Genomic DNA, 21,432 nt, shown 5'->3' on the forward strand with positions numbered 1-21,432 from the left:
AATGCAGTCAAGAGTATAATGTTAGTTCTTTTCCCATGAATAATGAATATTTTGAACTCTAGTAATGATAAAGCACCTGTGCACATGTACAGCAGGTAATTGGTCCTTTAAAGAACCCTCTTAAGCATTGAACTGATGTACCCTTGAGCTGAACACTGAATCTCCCCAGAGAGCCTGTCCACAGATGAAACTATAACTATCACTATAGCACTGATTTGTCTGGAGGCATGCCAGCCAGCCACTGACAGTATTATCGTATGCTGATAATGAGAACATTAATGGATCTTTGCACCAAAGTCATTCACTTCTCAGCATCACAAAGACAGGTGAAGACTTTATGGACATAACCTGGGATGATTCACCACAAGTTGCAGACCTCTTTTACAGCTATTAATGATTGCTTGACTTTGTTTCTGTTCAATTACTTTTGAACCACTACATTTTTGGCACCATAATATATGCATATACTCTAGCCCTTTTAATGTTTCTACAAGGCTGCATTTTAAAATTGATGTAAAATTACTTGAATCAAATTTGAGACTGAGCACTTTAAAGTAGTGCGGTGTATGCTGAGCTCTTCTCAAAACTGTAAACACAAAATGTACTTGTTAAACTACATTTAACAAAACCTCTTGACTCTTCTTGTAACATATCATCTAAAAACTGTTTTATTTGTCCTCAGAAACAAACTATTTTCAAATCACACACAACCAAATTAAAATATACTGCTGTGCATTCATTAAACTAAAAAGCTCTGGAAATGATTGTTCCTAAAAAATAAAGAAAAGCCATCTTGTTTTGTAAAAAAAAACATCCACAACTCACTCACTCTCCCCTCGCTTACATTTTCTACATAATTTCTTTCAAACTTCAACAACCTGAGTGATAATGGCTAAGCACAATCATGTAAGGAATTTTTTTTTTATGTAAAAGCAGCAACAAGGCTATGAGTGATGCATGTAGGACTGAGGTACTGTGGCAACACTGCAAACGTTGTTAGCATATGAGATCTAATCACAGTGTAGAACACAACGAGGTTATGCAGCGGTGATGTATGAACCTGACATAGCCTACTTTTTACTTCCCTTCTCCACACAGTAAAGGTTTTGTACAAATATCAGTATGGCATTTGTATTGGCAACACCACTTTCGGTTTGAGTTAGTATTGGAAGAGAAAGAAAGAAAAAACTGTGGTACTGTGGTAACCAGTGGGTTAGATGCAACATATAACCACATGTTGCATATCTCTGCAATATTACACATAAACACAACAGCTGGAGGATACGATGGAACACACAATAGACAAAAAAAATCATGCTTGGAAATTGTGTTTAATAAAACTTCATAAATTTAATCCTATATATCTGCAAATTCTACACTATGAATAAATAAAACATTTCATCACAAAGGACAGTTATGTGAAATACATGAATGTCTCCCATTGTAAAAAATACAGTACTTCCAAGACTACACGTGTAGTATTCCAAATTCAATATCTAATTTAATACAAGTGATTTATTCAAACTATAACAATTAATCTAAAGTGCAAAAAAGACTTTGTCAAAAAACAATCAATATTTAAGCTATAAAAAATTCATGTTTAAAAAAAAACATTGGTCAGTCATATTAAAGTTGTCTTTAGCTTTAATGTCCAGTGTGAACAATATGCACCATGATTCCTAACTGTAACAATGTGCCAGGGTTTGATTTGTGTCCCAGTATCCAGGCCCTCCTCTATACCCAGGAGGGAACCACAGTTTTTGCCTTAAAGTGTTGGGGGGTCTGCTGCGCGGCCTGAAACCATAATGAGGCCGTGGAAGGACGAAGCCTTTCACTGGGGCCATTTTTGTAGGATGCCATGTAGGAGCAGCTGGATTCATTGCCTGGAAAAGGAAACGTAATAAAAGTTGCCATCAAATGAAACATAAACGGTCCTAGCCTTTGACCCCAATGAAAAGTGTTTGAAGGTGATAGAAGAATTCATAACCAGTGGGCGAATCAAACAGAACAAAACACAGTGACTTCACAAATAACCAAATATCATAATCATAGTCATTTTTTTATTTGTAATTATAGGAACTGAAAAGTGTATTATACAATACCTGGTAGGCACAGTGGCCGTTGGAAATAGTAAGTGGGGAAGTGCGTGTGCTGTCCTCATCAGATGAAGAACCTGAGTGGTAGTCGGATGTCACCCTCTCCAAAGCGCTGGTCACCTTCTTTGCAACATCTTTGTCCTCTTCCTCATCATTCGAGAAAGTGGCCACAGAGAAGAAAGGATTTTGTTCCCCATACCTAATAACGGAAAAAGGGGTTAGGGTTAGAAACCTTCCACAATTTGTGCAGGATATCTACCCAACCTGTTGCATCTAAAAGCAGCAACAACTGCATTCAGGAGGGTGTGGATAAACTTATAGCTGGGTGGTGAAATCAGTACAACTCAACTACCCTAACAATACAAGATGCTATGGACACAGCCGTATCAAAAAACTGCAGAAGCATACAGTCAGATTCACTCAAACAAACTAACTCTCACCTGCAACAGACCTCCCCCGGGTCCACCCACAACGTGAGTTCCCGTGGAAGTCCCAGGTCACTGTACCGAACCCCGCTCTCCCGACAGGCCCTAAGGAGCTCTGGATCCTGTCTGCAGAATCTGTTGACTCGGATGCACCTGCAAAGCACGGACAACAACTTTCAATCTTAATGCTGTTGCAAACTCAGAGAGAAACACATTTGTTGTGTAAAAGCTGTACTGGATATATCGATGTATGAGAATCCATATAAATAAATAAAGTGCTGAAGGAGTGTGACCCAATAAGGAGGTGCTAAATTTATCATTTTAGTGCTAATATAGTTCCATTATCCCCATGTCAATGAGTTTTTAACTACAACCGTTATCATTTTATTTTGTGATGTAAAATATGTCAATAAGTATCTCAGTCCTGATTTGTTTTAAAAGATGTTAAGCATCTGACTGAGACAGTGGCTAATTGGGTCTTCTGGGGTCGCCAGGGACTTAATATTAATCTTAATAGCCTCATTGCTTTTACATATCTCTTGCGAACTATAACTGAAGGGTTTTTTTCGGGGTGTACACACTGACACATTAAATCAAACGCATTGAAAGCTCAAGTGGTGCTAACATTGAAGTTGTGTAACCGTGTTGTAGTTTACTTATCACCCAGCCCAAGTCCAGGTTTGTGTATACCATAAAAGGGGCACTTATTTGAGATGGGAAAATCTAGTGACATTGTGAGGAGACAATAAGGGTAATGCCTACTTCTGGGCTGCCCCACACAGAAATGTATAATCCCTTCAGCACAGCACTCCATAGCAATTAGTAAATAAATCCCGTGAGAAAGAGAGAGACGCACCTGTATGCCTGCCCTTTGCTGGGGGTTTCAGGGTACCAGTGCCCCTTGAACTTCTCCTGCAGTGCAACAGTCAGCCTTTCCACGAACAGCTCCACCTTGTGCGCCTCCAGCTTATCCCCCTTTTTCACAAGCCTCTTCACAAAGAACACCACGGCTGCAATTTCTCTCCTCATATTTTACAAATGTTTCATCACGTGTCGGCAGTCTCTGTAAAGAAATACATTTTAGTCAGTTAATCACCAGTTCCAACAGCAATTTGTGAGTAGAAAAACATATAGGCCTACTAACAGATCTACCATAACTACACTTGCCTACATACTGCTTTATGTAATAACTGACCTGACACAGTTCCGCGTGGCTGCGTTTTGATTCCCCTGTTTTATAATAACCTTTACACGTCGATGACGAAAACCAGTCATGCGTGAAAATCTATAGGACTGTCTATGTTATTGCTTTGTTATCTTTTGTTATCCTGCTAAGACACAATTTCAATTTCAAGTCCCTGTCACTCATTACCGGTAACACCCATGTGTGCGTGGCAATAATTGTTGTTATGGAGAATGTTTTTGATTAAATAAAATGATGAATAATAATAAAATCACATTACCTAACGCACACAATGCCCTTTTTTTCTTCCTTTCTCACATCTGTTGACTAAATGTAACGGCACGTGTCCCAGAAAGGCGGGCTGTGACGCACTAGTTCCGGTAAACCACACACACACACACACACACACCTCAATCCATAACATCCAACAGATTTTCCAACTTCAACTAGCCAAGAAGCTAGCTGGTTCAGCTAACGACACGAACAACGTGTCGCCTTGACGATGCCGAATCACATGAGTAATACTTTTAATAAAAGTTAATATTTCCACGCTGAAGCCAACCCCGTGGAAAGGAGTATTATATTTCTTTCAAGAGAATAAAACTGTTAGCATTAGCTTCCAAGCTAATGCGCCAAGTTTGATGCCAACAGCCTCATGTTGCTAACTAACACAACAACAACATAGCAAAAGTTACAAAATCATCCCACTAACTCGTGATATTTCGATACAATGATTATATTCGGTACACTTGCTGGTGTAAAACAAGAAAAACACGAGCACATTAACAACCTAACTTACCTTTTTATTTTTCTCGTGGTCCCCCTCTTGCGTGTGGGCAAACAATGAATGGCTAGGAGTCTTTGGCTAACAGAAGAACACTTGAGGTTCAGTTGCTATGCCCGCCCTTTACGTCACAAGCCCCGCCCACCGCTCACTCTGATTGGCTCCAGGGAGAAGGAGTTTGGCGCTTTCATTGGTTGGAGCATACACCCTTCACAGAATGAGTCATACGCGTTGCTGTTATGACTCATATCGTCAGGTATGTGTTTGTTGCATCCAGTGATGTAATTACTGTAACCTAAACCCACTAGGCTACTACAATAAATTTAATTGAAAATAGTAAAGCCGAGTTTGGACATTACCACGAGATATAATAATAACTTTCAACCGTTAGGACCAAGTTTGTAAAATGGTTCAATTATGATTTAATAACTACTAAAGTTATAATATCTAGCAGGTTACTGTGGGAAATCAGCCCCTTTCCATCTGTGCTGCCTAAACTACAGTACATGTTAAAACATACTATCCAATAACGGCTGGTTTATGCCTAATACTTCAACTTCAGGATGGGTTTTTCGACAGAAATTTGCACATTTATGATGTTACTGACAAGAATAATTGTGATGTTTACTCAGGGAATTACCATAACAATCCTCGATCAATGAAAGAGCTAACCGCATTCCCGCATATTATTAGATATTTCTCGGAAATGACACTCATCACAGTTTGTTCAGCTCTTTGTCCACACGGGGGCACTCAACCTCTACCTACCACTGTGACAACAAGCACCATCTCCCAGTTAACTGTGGAGTCCAACTGCATACACAAGTAATCAACAATGGAGTCAAATCAAATGATGGCGTAATCATGACATTCTTCATGTCTGCCAACATTTTGTGTTGTCTTTGGTATCAATTACAGTGATAACTATATTAATTTTTTATTCTTGAGTATACCGTACATGGCTGTGCTTTGCATGAGGACAACACAGGTTGTTCTGCAGTTAACAATGTCAGCAAACATGATGTGAACAAGCCTGGTTGTTATCAGGCAGTCACTAGACTAAACAATGGGTGACTGTCTTAAGCAGCATCAGATAAAGACATTTTGAAAAGCATAAAGCCTAGTTTTTAAGAGTGAAGGTAACAGGAAAATATTTTTGAAAGTAAGTTTTTGCTCATGAAGCTCAATTCTTTAAATTTTTTAAAGTATACAATTGGTATAGAAAAGTTCCCGTTGTTCTTTTCAATGCAGTGGCCACCATCAGGAAAGTACCAGCATGTCAGTGTATGTAGTAAAAATAATTTCATTTTATTGGAACAATTTACAAAAAATACAAAGTCACTTAAGCACAAATCGCACAGCCTGTGTAATGTCAATGAACACACACAATAAATAGAACGTAAAACACCACACAACACAGATGCAGCCCTGTACAACATTAGAAAACAAAAGAACAAACAGTCAAGTCCCAAAAGAAAGAGGTGGAAGTCTAAACAGGTATGCTAACATTACCCATAAAAGATAACGAGACTGCCAAAACAGACAAACAAAAACAGGCATCTGCTGAGCAGAGACACAGGCCCAGGCATGTTTCCACAGTATACAAAAACACACAGCATTCATATTTAAAAACACAAATAAAAATCATACAAGTGGAAACTGAAGGAGTGGAAATGTTGCATTAAGGACCAGTAATCTGAATACTCCCAAACATTCAAGCGCACAAATTCACTTTTCAAAATAAAACCAAGATAGAACTTTAAAATGGAGCCACAACGTTCAACTTTAAACCCTAAAGGGGTCAAATACATTTATTCTCTTACAAAGAGAGAGCAAAGAAATACACTGACGATGCCGAGTTTTTCTTTTAACATCAATCTGATTATAACCTCGTCTTTCCCCGGGTTATTATACGCAAGTAGCTTTGATTTCCTCTGAGAAAAACTCAGATAACCAATACTCTTTCTGATAACTTCTACTAAATAAGGCTTCTGATTTATTTGTCTCTTTCTTGCATAGGGTTCCTGAATTATTAACTAACCACACTTAGAAGCTCTCATCCCTACGCCCTTCAGGGACTTTCACACAGGCACAGTAGACCAATCTGTCCCATTTGTATTGCTGTGACATCAACTTGGGTCATACTTAAATTCAGGAGAGAGGGCAACACAAGTTTAACACTGAACATGAATAAAGAAAAGAAAAAAGCTTTAAAAAGAAAAAAACAACCCTGCATACACACAATGTTTTTGAGAACAAATCATTTCCACATCAACACCTTTGGAGTAAAAATCTATAGTTCATTATTACACACACTGAACCGAACACTGAAGTAAATCACTAGACCACTTTTTAAATCAGTTTGGTATTGCATGTTGCTCTGGAATCTAAATCAAATGCTTGCAATTCACGCGTTAAACACAGAACAAATACAGACTTTGGTTTGGCAGCTAGGTTTCTCTTTCGATAGCACTCATTCAGTGTATAGCCAATACATGTGACTTGTGCTTAACAGCTATACCACAGACAATAAGCAGCTATGCAATAAATATCAAGTAAATCTCACCAGCAATAATACTCATAAACTCAAACCTTAAAAGCAGAGTACCTCTCATCTTTAAGCTCTGGAGAGGGTACATTAAGTGATATTTCCATTTGCTGCTTGGCAACCATCTGTTACTAAGTATTAGTTCGTGGACCCTCCCAAAATAGTCATAATGACCCCCATACAAAACCTGCACAGCTAGTATAGCCTTGATAATCACACACTCATTTGTTGCAGTGATGCTTTAGGGTTATTTTGCACTCACAAATTTGACTTGATTTTAGTTCGTAGTTCAGTTTGTGTCACAATTTCCATTGTTTTTTATCATCATTCTAGATGAATACAGCAAACCCATGTTGCATGTTTAAGTATTATGATTTTCTCCAGCAGATGAAGCCTGATGCAGTAGAATATAGGCGACCTATAAAACTGGCAACATCTCAGGGAACCATTATTTCAAACAAACTATCAATGTCAACTTTGGTTGTTGGAAGGCAACCCAAAACCCCAAACCCCCCAAAAACTCCTGTTTCCAGCCATTATACCGCACATGCTGTGTGCAGCTGCATGAAAAAAGCTTTAAAAATGATCAAACACTTCTGCTGGTAGTGCATGATGGTATGAATATATGGAGACCATCCAACTAATTTGCATCAAGTGTCCGCCCATGCCACGTTATAAAATATTCCAAGTCACTTCTGACTCACAGCCTTCTACAGAAAACCATGAGACATCATATGAAGGAGTAATACACAGTGTAAATGTCCACGTTTGACATAATCAGAGTAAAACCTTGAAAAATGTATTTACAGAAAATGAAACAGCAATCGAAATTGAAATGGTTGACAGCAAACTAAACAAAATAATTAAAATAAAATGAAATAAAAAAACATCATCAAACCATCCACTTGAAATCATGTAGACAAACTGTTTTTCAGTCTGTGTTGAGATAAATCTTTAAGGATTGCGTCCAGTAAGGACGTGTCCATACTGTGTGCTGGAGCCAGCGCACCTGGTAAACCACCTGCAGTTTGGGTGGAGTTGGAGGTCACGTTAGATCAGCAACGTGTTTTAAAACCACACACCACCACTAATCCTTGTATCATCACTGCAACCACGACAACGGAGGCCTTGTAAACCCAGCCCTTTATGCTCCTTTAATTCAGAGCTCAGCCACTATTATAGTGTGTTAGAAGTCACTCAGTATACAGAAAGGCGTTTTTTCAGTCTTGCTGCAGCCAGTGTGCTGGAGTGTGTTTGTCTGCTTCCTCCTCCCGGCAGCAGAGACAGAAGCCCCGCGTCGCACCCCACTCACTCCACAGGGCCGCTGCTGTTGCTGGCCTTGACCCCGGCCCTGCTAATGTGCAGCCAGGGCAGCTTGGCACAGTTCTTAAAAAGCTGCTCGATGGCGATGTGACGCACGTGCAGCTCCGATGCTAATGAGTCTTTCTCCTGCACGGCCACAGTCAGCTCCTCGAACACCTCTGTAGGGGAGAGAGGCAGAAAAAGGGCCACACAAGGTCAACACGAGCACACAAGGGGAAACAAATAAGGCAAAGGAAATCAATATTAGTGATTACTGAAGGAGCAGAGGGCAAAGACAACACGACACAAACACAATCAGCTTGAGACAAGCCCGTGAGAAGAAATACAGTATCTGACAGCCTTTAGTCAGGGACAGTGTTATGCAGTGTTAGGCTGCATTTAAACAAGTTTAAAGACATGTGGGTATTTCCAGTACAACACATAATATGGATCGTAGAATCTGGGCTTGTACCGTCCTCCCTGAATGATTTAGGATGAGAAATAATCACCCCATCTCTTCTGAGTACAGTAAACGAAAATATGTTTTTAGGGGAACTATGCTTTTTCGCTATTGCTCACCCTCCTCTCGGCATTTGTTTACAACGAAGCTGTCGATAAATCAATCAATAGAGCGGTGGATAACGTTATTTATCATATACGATGTTCCGACGTGTATATTTGTGTAGTCTTATCTGTCAAAAATAAGAGATTATGAGTGTGTTTGTGTGCAGACGAGATCTTGCAAAGTTGTTTTTCAGCCAAGAGACGCTAGGTAGAAGATAGAGAGCCTCCATTCTCCCTCATAACAAGTTACAAGTCATTTATTAGACCATCACAATTACTCCAAAGCTGTTTAATTAAGGTAAAAATGTAGCATAGATGAGCTAAAATTCTGCATAGATCCTCTTTAAACTCCCTGAACTCCTGAAGGTTGAATAGGAATAAGAATGTGAATGTGTAGATCAGGCGGCCGGCCACTAGACATTGCTCTGGGAAAGGACATCTCGCATTAGCTCATGTGATTTCACTCTTGACAGCGGCCGGGGTGATAACAGGGCTGATCTGATCACTCGCACCCAAAGACCGGAAAGAGTGAGAGGTGTGAGTGAAGCAAGGAGAGTGTCAAGTCGACCCGGCTCTAATCTAACAACAACAATATTAATCTAACGCTACGGCATCTGTCACGACTCAACCTTCCTGAGGTACAAATAAAAACTTCTGGTGTTTGCTCACAGCGTTCCTCACCAGTTAGGCCTGTTGTTTACTCCACACAATAACAGCTAAGCTACGGACAGACAGCGTGTGCATGAGCGAGCGCTACACACAGTGCCCGATTCAACACAGCGGATCACATGGAGGGACATGATGTGTTGACTAGATGATGAGCCTTCCAGTCTCTATCAGCCCCTGTTTTACTGGGTGAGCTGCAGCTTTTCCCTGAAGGAGCAATGTCATGTGGGGATGTGTTTGTGATGAGAATAACAGATTGAGCATGACACAAAACATGTTCAATTAAAATATGGATGACTATATGATTGATTAACTTAATGCTGCTAATGAGATGCCATAAGAATATTACTGAAGAGACCTAGATGTCTCAGTGCAAACGTAATGTTTGCTGTGTTAAGAAACTAGATTTATGTGTAGACTTGACGCCACAAAGAACAAACTGATTTTAAATTTGACTAACACTAAGTACAGCCAGAGACTTTTTGCTTTCATCGTCTTTGTATTGTGTTGTTTGCTTTTGTATTGTGTCTTGTATATGAACCCGAGTCCATAATAAAGTTTAAAATATCATAACATAACAATGCCAGTAAACATTACTTACTTTGAATCTGCATCAGTAGCTGGGTGTTCAACTGATGGAGCTCATCCACACTCATCTTAGTCACTAAAAGAAGAAAAAAAAGGTTTTTATTGATTGGAAAGTATGACAGGTGTAGATCGTGTAACGTCAGTTCGCCTCTTATGAGGGCAGTAGCCAACTTGTTGAACTTTTTCATGTCTCAAACTAGATTATTTCAGTGGATTCTTTGAGGAATATTTCCTTTTTATATGTTCATGACTTTTTCTCTAGAACTAACTGTACAGGGGAGTGTTTTGACTTACATCAAAAGGAATGTGTTACTTCACAGAGGTGCAGCAGGAAATCTCTGATCAGTTTCAAACTGACAAGCGCATCCATCACAGGCTGCAACTGATGTTACCAATCAGAAACAACAGAGAACCTGAAGCTGTGTGCATAATAACACCCCCAAATAACAGGTTCTGGTGCATTTGCAGGTTTAGGATTTTCATGGCAGGGAGTACTGGAGGCTGATGATGAACTTCAGCAGAGACATGCACACAAATTACTGTAAACCTTGTACGTGTGAAACGCCTGTCATCTTTGGTGCAAGGCACAGAATTTGAATTAGGGCCATTTAGAAAGCTTTCTCATCACATTCCTGCAGGATCTGTAGTCATAAGCAGCTTTAGCAGTGACAAGATATGAGAAAGCCAAGGACATATCTCGAGGTTATAGGAAAACGTACTTTTCTCTGGAGAGAACACAGCAAAGAGGGAGATGAAGGACAGTCCAAGGAAAATGTATCTTTTGGTCTGGCATTACTGTTTTGTCTGCTGCTTTTTAATGAATACGTGCTCGGGGGTTTTAGAAATCTCTTGATAGCAGAGATCACACTGAGGAGGGCAAGACGGAGATAAGAGTTGACATAGTTTCTACACCAGAGCTGGGAAATAAAACCTTTCCAGTCACCTTAAATTGCACAGTGATGATGAAAGAAGAGTTACTGTGTGGGGTGAAAAACAAAGAATTTGACTTGTGTGCGCTCACATTCATCTCTGCTGTGGCCTTGGTCTCCGTGCGGTGTCTGCCCTCCTCCCCCCGACGACTGGCTTCGGCCACGTAGCACTGTTCTGCCGTCTCCGGGCCAAACGTTGGGTTGTGACTCCTGCAGCAGCCCGAGCTCCTCCGCCGTGTGGCACTCCAACATCCCCATGGCGTAGTCGGGCAGCCCCGTTGTTTTCCCCGTGTCCCAGTGGGGCGTGTAGCGGGGCACCTGGGCGTCCGTCTGGGGCAGCAGCTTGCGGTCACTCTGCTGGTTGTAACAAAGAAGCTTGGTCCCTCGTCTGCTGAGGCTGTTGGAGGAGACAGAGTCTTTGTTCTGGGCGTACTGGATGATGCGGTTCAGTTTCTGGCTGAGGGCCAGCTTCATGCCCTCGTAGGCACTTCGGGAGACCTTGGACCGCGACAGCTTCTGGTTGGCGATGAGATGACATTTCTCAAAGCAGTCTCTGTGGCCGCGCAGGGACTTCGAATGTAACAGGGTGGCAGAGGAGACGCCTGCGTTCAGAGGGACGAAAGTGAAGAAGTCAGTGGGTCACACAGCTATGAGTACAAATATACACTGAGTCACTGACCTCAAACATTCACAGTCCTTAAAAGAAGTGCATATTGTAGCGGAGAGGGAGTAAAGCAAAGATCTATATTGCAATCTTCCTGTAAAAAGCTGCTTAGTATGTGGTGGATTAGTCTGCAGAGTGTTGCAATAGTAGAGATAACAGATCAACAATCTCAATTCAAAAACACAGAGCATTTGTGTAATTTACTGAGCAATAGGAGGGAGGAAGTTTCACATTAAGCAAAATTCAATTCCTGTCCTTTCCATACACCTGTTCCTGTTAAACAACGAACATAATACACAATTAATGCAGTTTCAAAAAGTCTCCACTTTGTCTTACTAACACAAAAACAGGATGAGGATGAACCCTAGGTGGTCTCAAAAAACGAAACAATCCAAACCCTCTATCAAAGAGGAAACTGGAAAAAACATCTTTAGTAGGTGGGCTGCTGTTATATAATCATGACAACATACCTAAGTAACGTTATTAAGAGGAGAGGTAATGCTTCCTGGATCCAGTCAAAACAGGTCACACTGTAACCGACTTAGCTTGCTCCAAAGAAATTAAGACTGAGCAAGTGGACTAAACTTAAAATAACCTCTGAGTAAAAATGGGCCACGGTTTGATAAACAAAGGGAAGCTGAAGGTGAAAGAACTGAAGACTGAAAACTGTTCAGCGGACGAAGGCCAATGTGAGAGTGTTGGTGCGATCATGGCCTTCTTCTCACAGCCTGCATTTCTCAGCAGACGGACGTTGTGTGGTCAAACCTGAGGTGAGGGGATTAGTCACTGCTGTCGATGTAGATTTAAGAGCTCACTTATGTAGGTTTACCTCACATGCCTCTCTCAGGGCTTTAGCAAAGTCTGGCCTACACATCAACCCTAACGCCACATGACCACAGCACAATGAACACATAAGCGCATAGAGCTGATGTGGTCTGCAGGGCATTCTTCAGGTGTCAAACATACTCACACACAAGTGTGGGTTTCACTTTCCTTTCTTGTAACAGACAACTCCAGTAGTCAGTTACTGACAATCTGTGGCTGACAGACATTTAACATATGAGTTTCCTTGGTAAAGAGCTTCTTCATCAAAGTACTTAACTGTAAAAGAAGACTTGTCCAAGTGATTTTTAAACTGAAGTTAGGAGAAAATATTACTGATGTCAAAAACATTGACTCCTGAATGAAAGTGTAACATCCTGTGAAGTATATCATTCAATGTGACTGAATGTATGTATTTAAAGTCCCCCGGGTACAAACTGAATTTGGTAAATCTGCATTTTGCTATGATGCCCCTGCCTCCTGGAACGATCTTCAACTCACACTTAAAATCAATGCTCCTCCATCCTATCAACATTATAAAAATATAATCTCAAACCTCTTTACCACAGTTTGTAACTGTTTTTAAATTTTGAAATGAATCAGATGTATTTAACTTTTGTAACTGTGTTTTATCCTAAACTATATGTGACTTGTGCTGTGCATTGTGTTTCGCTTTGAATATTGCTGTGATCTTGACGACATTGCAAATGAGGGTAAAACCTCAATGTCCTTTCGAGAATAAATAAAGGTTTGAATGAATGAATGAGACCTAATTTTTGTGTTATGAAAAGAAAAAAGTAGTATATAGTAGTATATCTATAAAAAAAAAACATTTACTCCTGAATGTAGATGTATGTAGTGAAAAACTTAAAAGTGGAAAAACTTCGTACAGCTATCGAAAACAAAACAGGAAGGCTGAGGAGAGGAAAGACACGTTTATCTGTTAATTGATAAGGAACAGAAAAAAACAGTTGCTAAAAATATCACATCAAACAACGTATCATAGAAGAGTTAAAAAGTTTTCCCCAACATCTTACTGCGGTGTCAGAACAGAAAGGTATGCTGTACAGACTGTAAAGCCGTTTCAGGCAAACTCATTCCTTTGATTTGACATGAGGAAGAAGAAAGAATAAAACCGTCTCTCAGTACATTTGCAGTTGAGACAATTTCTTTTGTTAATATTTCTGTGTGCACGCTACCTAATGAATGGCCAATGAAATGCTCTACTAATGCAGCAGGAGCTTTTTGCCTATATCAAACAGCCATGTTATAATCCGATCAGTCTCAGTCTTTAGACCACCACAAAAAACACACTGGCTACCACTTGCCTAGCAGAAAAATCATTGGCCCACAACCAGGGCAATGCGCCGCCAGCCAAAGACCTCACTCCAGCTAAGCAGCTTAGCACTACTGCCTTTCATAGCTGCACACATAAGTGCAGGCACACACACTATTCACCGGGGGTGAATCAACATTGTTCTGCAGTGACGGCTGCGGACATAATATACACCAATGAGCAGTGAGCTTGTTTTTTCCTGCTCTTTTGTGAGGAAGGAGTCAAGGTTAGTTTGTGATTCAGTGAAACAGGATAGTAATATAATATAAAAAACACCCGGTGTTCATAGTTTTCAGCTGGTATCAGTTATTCATGGCAGCAAGTTAAAACTGTGCTTAGAAAAATCTGATATTTAACCAGTTAAGTAGTGTCTTTGATACTTTGCATACAAATCAAGCAACAACAACAATAGTAGCCAACTGAATCAAAAGCTTTTAGTCAGTAAGAAAATGGATTTTGGCTACAAAAACTAGTGGAGGAGCATCAAACATCAGGGACAGACTAAAGGCTTTTAAGTTGGATAGTAAAAAGTCAGTCAACTCTCCCAACACAATGCCACAGTAATCCTCCAGCTGTGGAGAAAAGACACCCCCTCTGCTCGATCCGATCTAATTATTGGTTCGGGTTTTGCCATAATTCAAATCAGACATCCTCTGTGCATACTTGGTTTTGTGGTTGCCATCATGGAAAGAGCTCTTCCTAAAGCTTCTAAATTTAACACTGTATTTGATGGCCTTTTTTTCCTCTTTACAGAACATTATAGACACTCTTAAACGAGTTTAATGAACAAAGAAACACATTTTCATCTTGCTGGAAGCAGCCATCCAATCAGGAGATGCTTTCCAGTGTAAATATAGTCATGGAAGGCTGGAAATTGCATTGTAGGGCATGTCTGTTCTGATGGTGCAAGTCAGCTGTGTAAAACTCAAGGGTTTGGTTGCCTCCTTGAGTTCTTTCATATTAAATAGAGGGGGGGTGGATGGTATCTGACAGTACTATTCTCAGCCATCAGGATGTGCCTGATGAGATGCTACAGAGGTGCAAGATAACACTTGAAAAATGTGTTGTCAGCAGCTGCACGGTCCAAGTGGGACACCAACATAGGGCTCACATGACCAACAACAGTGAACTCAGTGACACGTGAATTCAAACCACCTGTTGATCACTGCCGACCCTCACAACTATACCTACACTACTAGTACTCACACACACACTTCATCTTATTTTAAAAGCAACACAACAAATGTCAAGTAAATTCAGTTGATTATTCCTCTTATTCTGCCTCTTTCCTTCCTGCTGTATTCTACAGGACATGCACTTTACTGTGAACATTATACTGAAATATTGCCTCCATATACAGACGTGGTTATTTCTGACATTGGTTAGAAATCATATACAGCAGTTTGGACTGAAAATGTAAGTAAGTTTGCAGTGAAAAATCCAATTATTCCAGGGCTACACACAGACAGACAATAAAGAGTAAACCCCTGATACTTTTTATTTATATTTGCTTGGCTAATGAGGATTATACACCTTGAAAAAAGGGTATTTAATCAAGCCAATGGTAAATTCACATAGAAAGTAACTCATTATACATTTAACAATTATAGCTCAAAAACAGAGGGGCTCAGGCTGCTAGGTAGACCATTCAGTAGGCTCAGAAAATCTCTGGACCATCACTGTGTTCAATCGTACAGCTGCCACAGGCAGAAACATAATTAGGCCTCTCTATACACCCCAGGGTGGAGAGTTCACCAACAATGAATGAGCTGTTTACAGGAGCGGGCTACAATAGTCCCTGTAGAGCAACAACCAGAATCAGCAGTGGCTGCAGCATTCCTGTCTCGCGCTGTAGGGTTTTTCTTTTCCACTCTAAACTCAGCTGGTAAAATTACTAAGCGTCAGCAAAAAAAAAAAATCTGTCTGAATTATGTAAGCCGATAAAGGAATGGTATAGAGCTTTTGCTGCTTAGCAGACGTCTTCCGACAAAGAGCCAGAGACAACCAGTAGAAAGGAAACTGTCTGTGAGGGAGCCTGGCTGTTACAATCCTTACTCACTGGTTTTATAATACTCAGGTGTTTACAAAGCACAGCTTGTCACAACTGATAAGGCCAGTTCATTAATAATAGCGCTTCCTGGTTTGAATTATACTGCACTGAGAGACCAGATCTAAACAATGAAGTCTGATGAACATGTGACACTATTTCTGGTCACGACTGTGCCCATTGTTGTTGGTTTGAATACTTAAAAAACAAAACGATAGTAGCCAATTTTTATTCTAACTTTTGACTTTTGATCATCAGGTATTAGTATGTGTGACTGCTAACCAACTGCCAACTGTCATTTGGACAAGACAAGATACATAATGCATAAAAGTTGTGCTCATGGTGGTTGGAGTTTGTTCAGTTGTGTAATTTCTAGACTGCTACTGTGCCTGCAGGGCTCATCCAATGGGGAACAAGCCCTTGTGACTACAAAACAGTTGCTGCTCTATGTTTGGTGTCACAGACATCATAAGGGTTGGTTAGGGTTTGTTTTCAGGTTTTTCTGAGCATTCATTAAAAAGGCATCGTTATGCTTCTTTCTATGAAATATACTGATTACATTACTTTAAAACAGTGGCGTCACTTCCCAAGAAAATATACAATAACTGGAGACTGCATGGCTCTGGGGCGTTTTGCTGTGGGACTGTTGTTGTTCTCCTGTTCCCTGCTGTAGTGTGTTGATGCTCAAGGCAGAGTAACCGAGTGTAGTACACAACTCAGACGATGCAGTGAAAACAAAACACAAAAAGAAACGTCTGAAAGTGACAAACTCATTCAGGCAGAAGTTGAGCAACATATAAATAGATACAATTTCTATTTGGTACTTTCTGATGGAACCAGCCAGCACATACAGGCCAAAGCAGTTTCCTCAGGAAACAGCCACTTGGAGGTACTGTACAACAAAGGCTGCACATCCTGAACATTCATCCTGCCTCGAGCTGTGCTCAACGTTTTCACCACAAACGCTTCACGCTTCAACGCTACTTCTGTACCTGTTGCTGCTGTGGCCTGAAGTCTTCACAATAAACAACTCTGCACCCCTTCAACCATGCATTACTCCAAGGTCATAGGATGTATATGTGTCAGCAAATAGTTTTTATCAGTAGAGGGTCTAATTCAGGGGTGTCAAACGTGAGGCCCGCGGGCCAAAACTGGTCCGACAGAGGGTCCAATCCGGCCCTCAGGATGAATTTGCCAAGTGTGAAAATTTGAAATTGCACATATTTCTATCAAGAAATTTCAGGTGGTTCATAATATGTTTTGTAAAAGAATAGTTAATTAACTTTAAACATCTTAATAATGTACTAAAACAGAGGGAAAAATACAATTTTTAAAATATATTTAGGCCTATAGGTTATCATGCTATTGTTTTACTGGTCCGGCCCACTTGAGATCAAACTGTGCTGTTTGTCGCCCCTGAACTAAATACAGTTTGACATCCCTGCTCTAATTGGTGCCTTATTTGATGTACTGTATGTAACTAACAAACCTCAGCTGTGAGGACTGTGTGAGTTAGCAGCTGGCGGTAAAACAGAAATATTTGAACATCCCCATTTGATGTTTCTCCAACCAGAGCTTGGGTGTGGATGTGGGTGGAAATAAGCACTTCTAAAGAATTTACTTCATAATTTTGTTTGAAATCAGTTCATGCATAAAGACAACATTTATGCACAACACAACCACAATTCATGCATTGTAATATACACTCATCGTTTTGAAAACAAAAAGAATGAGAGGCAATTCTGCTTCAATTGCTTGTAATAAATATTCAAAGCCAGCAAATAGCAAGGAGCCAATGAATATTCAGCAGCAGCAATTCACCCTTGAGATAGAAAGACATTAGGACGGTGTGTTTTTGTGTGCAATGGGAGCTGAAGACCATTCACTGCACTTCATGCTTTTTGTACTCTCCATCTGCATGTGTGGTAATTGGACTTTTGCTCTCTTCTCCTCTAATGAGGGATGGCACAGGATGAATGGGCATGGCAGCAATTAAGTCTACATGAGCAGTCAGCAGGCACACGGCTTGGCCTTAGTTTCACCACGGCCTGAAGTAGCCACATGCTGCTTGGCAAGCTAAAACTCCCACCAATGAAACACTCGGCTGCCATCACAAACACGTGCCTGTCTGCAAATCCCCTCCTCTTCTCCCCCCAGACTCAACAGTTACGTAACAACTACTTCATTGCCACACAGAAGCTTCTTCAAAACCTGAACCCAATGTCACTGATGCAGGTTGATAAATCCTGCCTGAGAGAGGTATCTCAGTTTTGTCTAGTCTTGGGACACTTTCGTAAACGCCCCTACAGTTGGCTCTCTCTCCTACCTGAGCATCCTGGCTGAAAGATTAAATGGAGCAAGCAACGCCACATCAGCTGACCCAGATAAGCGACCGCTGCCTTTGTGAAATGTTGACATACTCCTAAAAAAAGTTGGGTTATCCCTTTGCAGACATTCAGAGGCCCTTAGGCCTGACTAGGAGAGTAAAATATAGACAGAGTAAAGATGTAAAGGTGACCCTGAAAACTGAATTCGGTGTTCAACCATGGCCACAGCAGGTGCAGCCTCCAGCTGCTGGGAGAGAAACGTATAAACAGGTGGAGCTAAGTTGTGCTACATTTAACGTTTTCATACAGGATGCATGTTTTTAATAAGCAGATTTTTTTATGTGATATATTTAACTCACTAGTATTACACTATGTGCAACCCCAGGTTGCCTCTTTCAACCATATTGAAAACATTTTTCTACTGAACGAGGGTTAATGAGGGTGCAAGCACTGCATCTAAAAGTTAAGTGCTATTCCAACAATGCTTGAATTGTAAATAGTGTTTGGACACCACGAAGAACAGAGTGATTAATCAAATACCCACACACTTGGTTTCCTTACACACCTATACATCTTTCATGCATATGCATTTTTCTGCTGTCAACAGACTGATATGATGATATCCTCTGCTCTGGGAGCTCTTAGTCAGCTTATACAATACTGTTTGACAAGTCACACACAATCAGATTGTGCAGAGATAAACAGACTCATCTCGCCGTTGCAGAAAAGAGCCTTTGTGGATTTATGAGACAAGTGTGGCATGAGAGGCGTATCTAACCCCTTATGATTCCCCATTCTTCTTCAAATAGGCCACTCATTAATTAAGAGATGAAAAAACTTCAAACGCACGCTCTCGATTTAGAGTGAAACATCAAACGAGGGAGAGTCCTACAGACCCTATTCAGCTGCACACACACACACACACACACACACACACACACACACACACACACACACACACACACTGATCAGCCACAACATTAAAACAGGTGACTGTTTTTACTGTTGTTGTGATCTGTGGTCTGGTTTGAGAGTTTATTCTGGATCAGTAGGTTATTTATTTCCCACAGCTTCTTGGTCTGATTCAGTCCAAAACATGCATCGATCAGTGACGATATTACAACCATTCACCTACTTTATTTGTTTTAATAGTTATAGCTGATCAGTGTGTAGTTTATGTTGTTTCTCAAGAGAATAAAAAAAAGTGTTTGTGGGTAGCAACTGAATGAGACTCAAACAAATCTGAATCGTTCTCGTGCTCAATCACAGCCTCGATATTTGCTATAATGAGGAGGGATTATGAATAATGATCTGGAAGTTTCTGCAAGAGTGATTTAGTCACAAATACTGCAGGCTCCTGACGGCTAAAACTAGTGGTAATCTGTCTCTACATGGAGCAAGTGAAACGACTAGTGAATTTGTTTGTGGGAGTATATATTCAGGGATTAAAAGCGAGATCACACTGCCTAATTTTTACTTTGTTCTGTTTCTCACCTTCAATGCTGAGTTCAAAGCAGACGTGGCAGAAAGATAAGGTCCCAGTTTCCGTCTCTAGTTTGCAGACACTGCAGATATTGTCATCGTTCAGATCGATGTTCACAAACTGCTCCTCTTCATCCATAATGCTTCTGGCGGGGGAAAAAACAACCAGTTACAAAGGGCACATAGCTGAATATCAGACAGGAGCATGCATGAAAACCCTCTAAGCTATTTTTTGCAAATTAGGTCACACTACACTTTCAATTAAACTTATTAAAAATGCAATTTTGATAGTGTCAGTGGGAGGGGAAATATTTTCTGGTTCATACTATTTTTGGTAAAGAATACTAACAATGAAAGACACAAGATAGCATCCAGCTATGACAAGCAATACTTGTGCCCAGAATTTTTAATAACCCTATAACAGGATGTGACCTCATCCAAGCACAGAAATAGTAACAACTTAAACTTGATTGTATCTCTATACTGAGTTTACATCATGCAAACTACTTAAAGTCTGACTCACAGGTATTCAAAACCAGCCATATGGCCTCCTTAATTGGTAAAAAGCCTGAACTGTCAGACCGACTCTGATGTAATTTGCTCTGTTTATTTTTCCAACCACTGACCACAATTTATTGCATATGCTTATAATTGCTGATGCTTATGTTTCTATAGAAAATCCAAATTCAGATGTTTCTACTTCAAGAAGACAAAACAAAAACCAACCAAATTAAAAGTCAAAACACAAATCTATTGAGAGAAAGAGTAGCCTATATTTTTTTCAGTGCAACTACATTTCCATAACAAAACACTTTGACATCTTCTAACAACAATGACAAAGGGGGTCGTTTAGGTCTGACTCATATAGAGACATCGGCTTCTCTGTTGTTGGTTTTTTTTCGAGGGCATGAAAAGTCAGAGGCAGCAGCACCGACTAAAAAAACCACAACACTTGAGACTCCTTTAACTGTATATAGGCTAAACTAACTAAGGTTATATGATCCGTGTAGTTCACCACCACCACCACCGCCACATCTTAAAGATTAAAGTTAAGACACTATAATACGGCCAAGACTTAGGTCTAATTAGTGGATGGCTGAGAAGAAGAATAGCCAGTCACTGCAGCAGCAGCAACAACAACATATTGAACTTTTCACTTCGATATGTGAAGTTATAACCTTCGCCATTGCGTATGTTTCTTTCTAAAATGCCTTATGGCCTGTTGAATGCGGGTTCAACTAAAGGGAATGTGCAGTAACCCGAGTGTCTGTCTCCATAATAGACACATATATATATATATATAAATACACACCGTTCAACAAATACCGAGCTAGCAGCAGTAACGTTACACTGGCATCATCATCATCCTGCCTTGGTGGTTGAATCGTGACCCGTTACTTAGCATTGTTAAACACAGCGACGGCGTTAAAGCAAACGAGGACGACGTCAATGTTTAAGGAGACCTTTTTTTTTTAGTGAAACTTACCTAAGAGTGTGTTTTTGGGTGGCTGTCCTGTTCCCCTTTTGTGTGTGTGTGTGTGTGTGTGTGGACACCTCCGTTTTCTTTCGACTCTGTAGGTACACAAACATCAGACAACACTGCTGCGCGTCACGGCAAATCCACAGAAGCTACAGGAACGTCGCTCTCCCCCCTCCCCTCTCTCAGCGG

General features: G+C 40.5%; 2 protein-coding genes across 2 annotated transcripts; both read right to left on the minus strand.

Annotated features, from left to right (window-relative positions):
- Positions 1 to 1,359: 1,359 nt before the first annotated feature.
- btg3 (B-cell translocation gene 3) lies at positions 1,360 to 4,574 on the minus strand. Its single transcript, XM_083986386.1, has 5 exons — positions 4,504 to 4,574; positions 3,378 to 3,584; positions 2,537 to 2,674; positions 2,103 to 2,295; positions 1,360 to 1,883 (listed from the first exon to the last, which is right to left on the minus strand). Exons 2-5 carry the CDS (start codon positions 3,548 to 3,550, stop codon positions 1,680 to 1,682), a joined length of 708 nt encoding a protein of 235 aa, XP_083842512.1. The 5' UTR covers positions 3,551 to 3,584; positions 4,504 to 4,574; the 3' UTR covers positions 1,360 to 1,679.
- A 1,259-nt stretch (positions 4,575 to 5,833) lies between these two features.
- Positions 5,834 to 21,377, minus strand: cUnh21orf91 (chromosome Un C21orf91 homolog). Its single transcript, XM_083987434.1, has 5 exons — positions 21,250 to 21,377; positions 19,776 to 19,909; positions 11,178 to 11,687; positions 10,170 to 10,232; positions 5,834 to 8,517 (listed from the first exon to the last, which is right to left on the minus strand). The coding sequence occupies exons 1-5, from the start codon at positions 21,351 to 21,353 to the stop codon at positions 8,345 to 8,347; spliced, it is 984 nt and encodes a 327-aa protein (XP_083843560.1). The 5' UTR covers positions 21,354 to 21,377; the 3' UTR covers positions 5,834 to 8,344.
- Between the last annotated feature and the right edge of the window lie 55 nt (positions 21,378 to 21,432).

Source organism: Trachurus trachurus (assembly GCF_905171665.1).
Source record: "Trachurus trachurus genome assembly, chromosome: 14".
Taxonomy (NCBI): Eukaryota; Metazoa; Chordata; class Actinopteri; order Carangiformes; family Carangidae; genus Trachurus; species Trachurus trachurus.

Coding starts and splice junctions, on each gene's coding strand:
- btg3 (XM_083986386.1), bottom strand. CDS start 3,550: ATGAGGAGAGAAATTGCAGCCGTGGTGTTCTTTGTGAAGAGGCTTGTG. Junction 2,296..2,536: donor CCGGGGGAGGTCTGTTGCAG/GTGAGAGTTAGT, acceptor TTCCGTTATTAG/GTATGGGGAACAAAATCCTT. Junction 1,884..2,102: donor ACGGCCACTGTGCCTACCAG/GTATTGTATAAT, acceptor TTCCTTTTCCAG/GCAATGAATCCAGCTGCTCC.
- cUnh21orf91 (XM_083987434.1), bottom strand. CDS start 21,353: ATGTTTGTGTACCTACAGAGTCGAAAGAAAACGGAGGTGTCCACACAC. Junction 19,910..21,249: donor ACCCAAAAACACACTCTTAG/GTAAGTTTCACT, acceptor TTCCCCCGCCAG/AAGCATTATGGATGAAGAGG. Junction 8,518..10,169: donor GCTACTGATGCAGATTCAAA/GTAAGTAATGTT, acceptor TCTCCCCTACAG/AGGTGTTCGAGGAGCTGACT.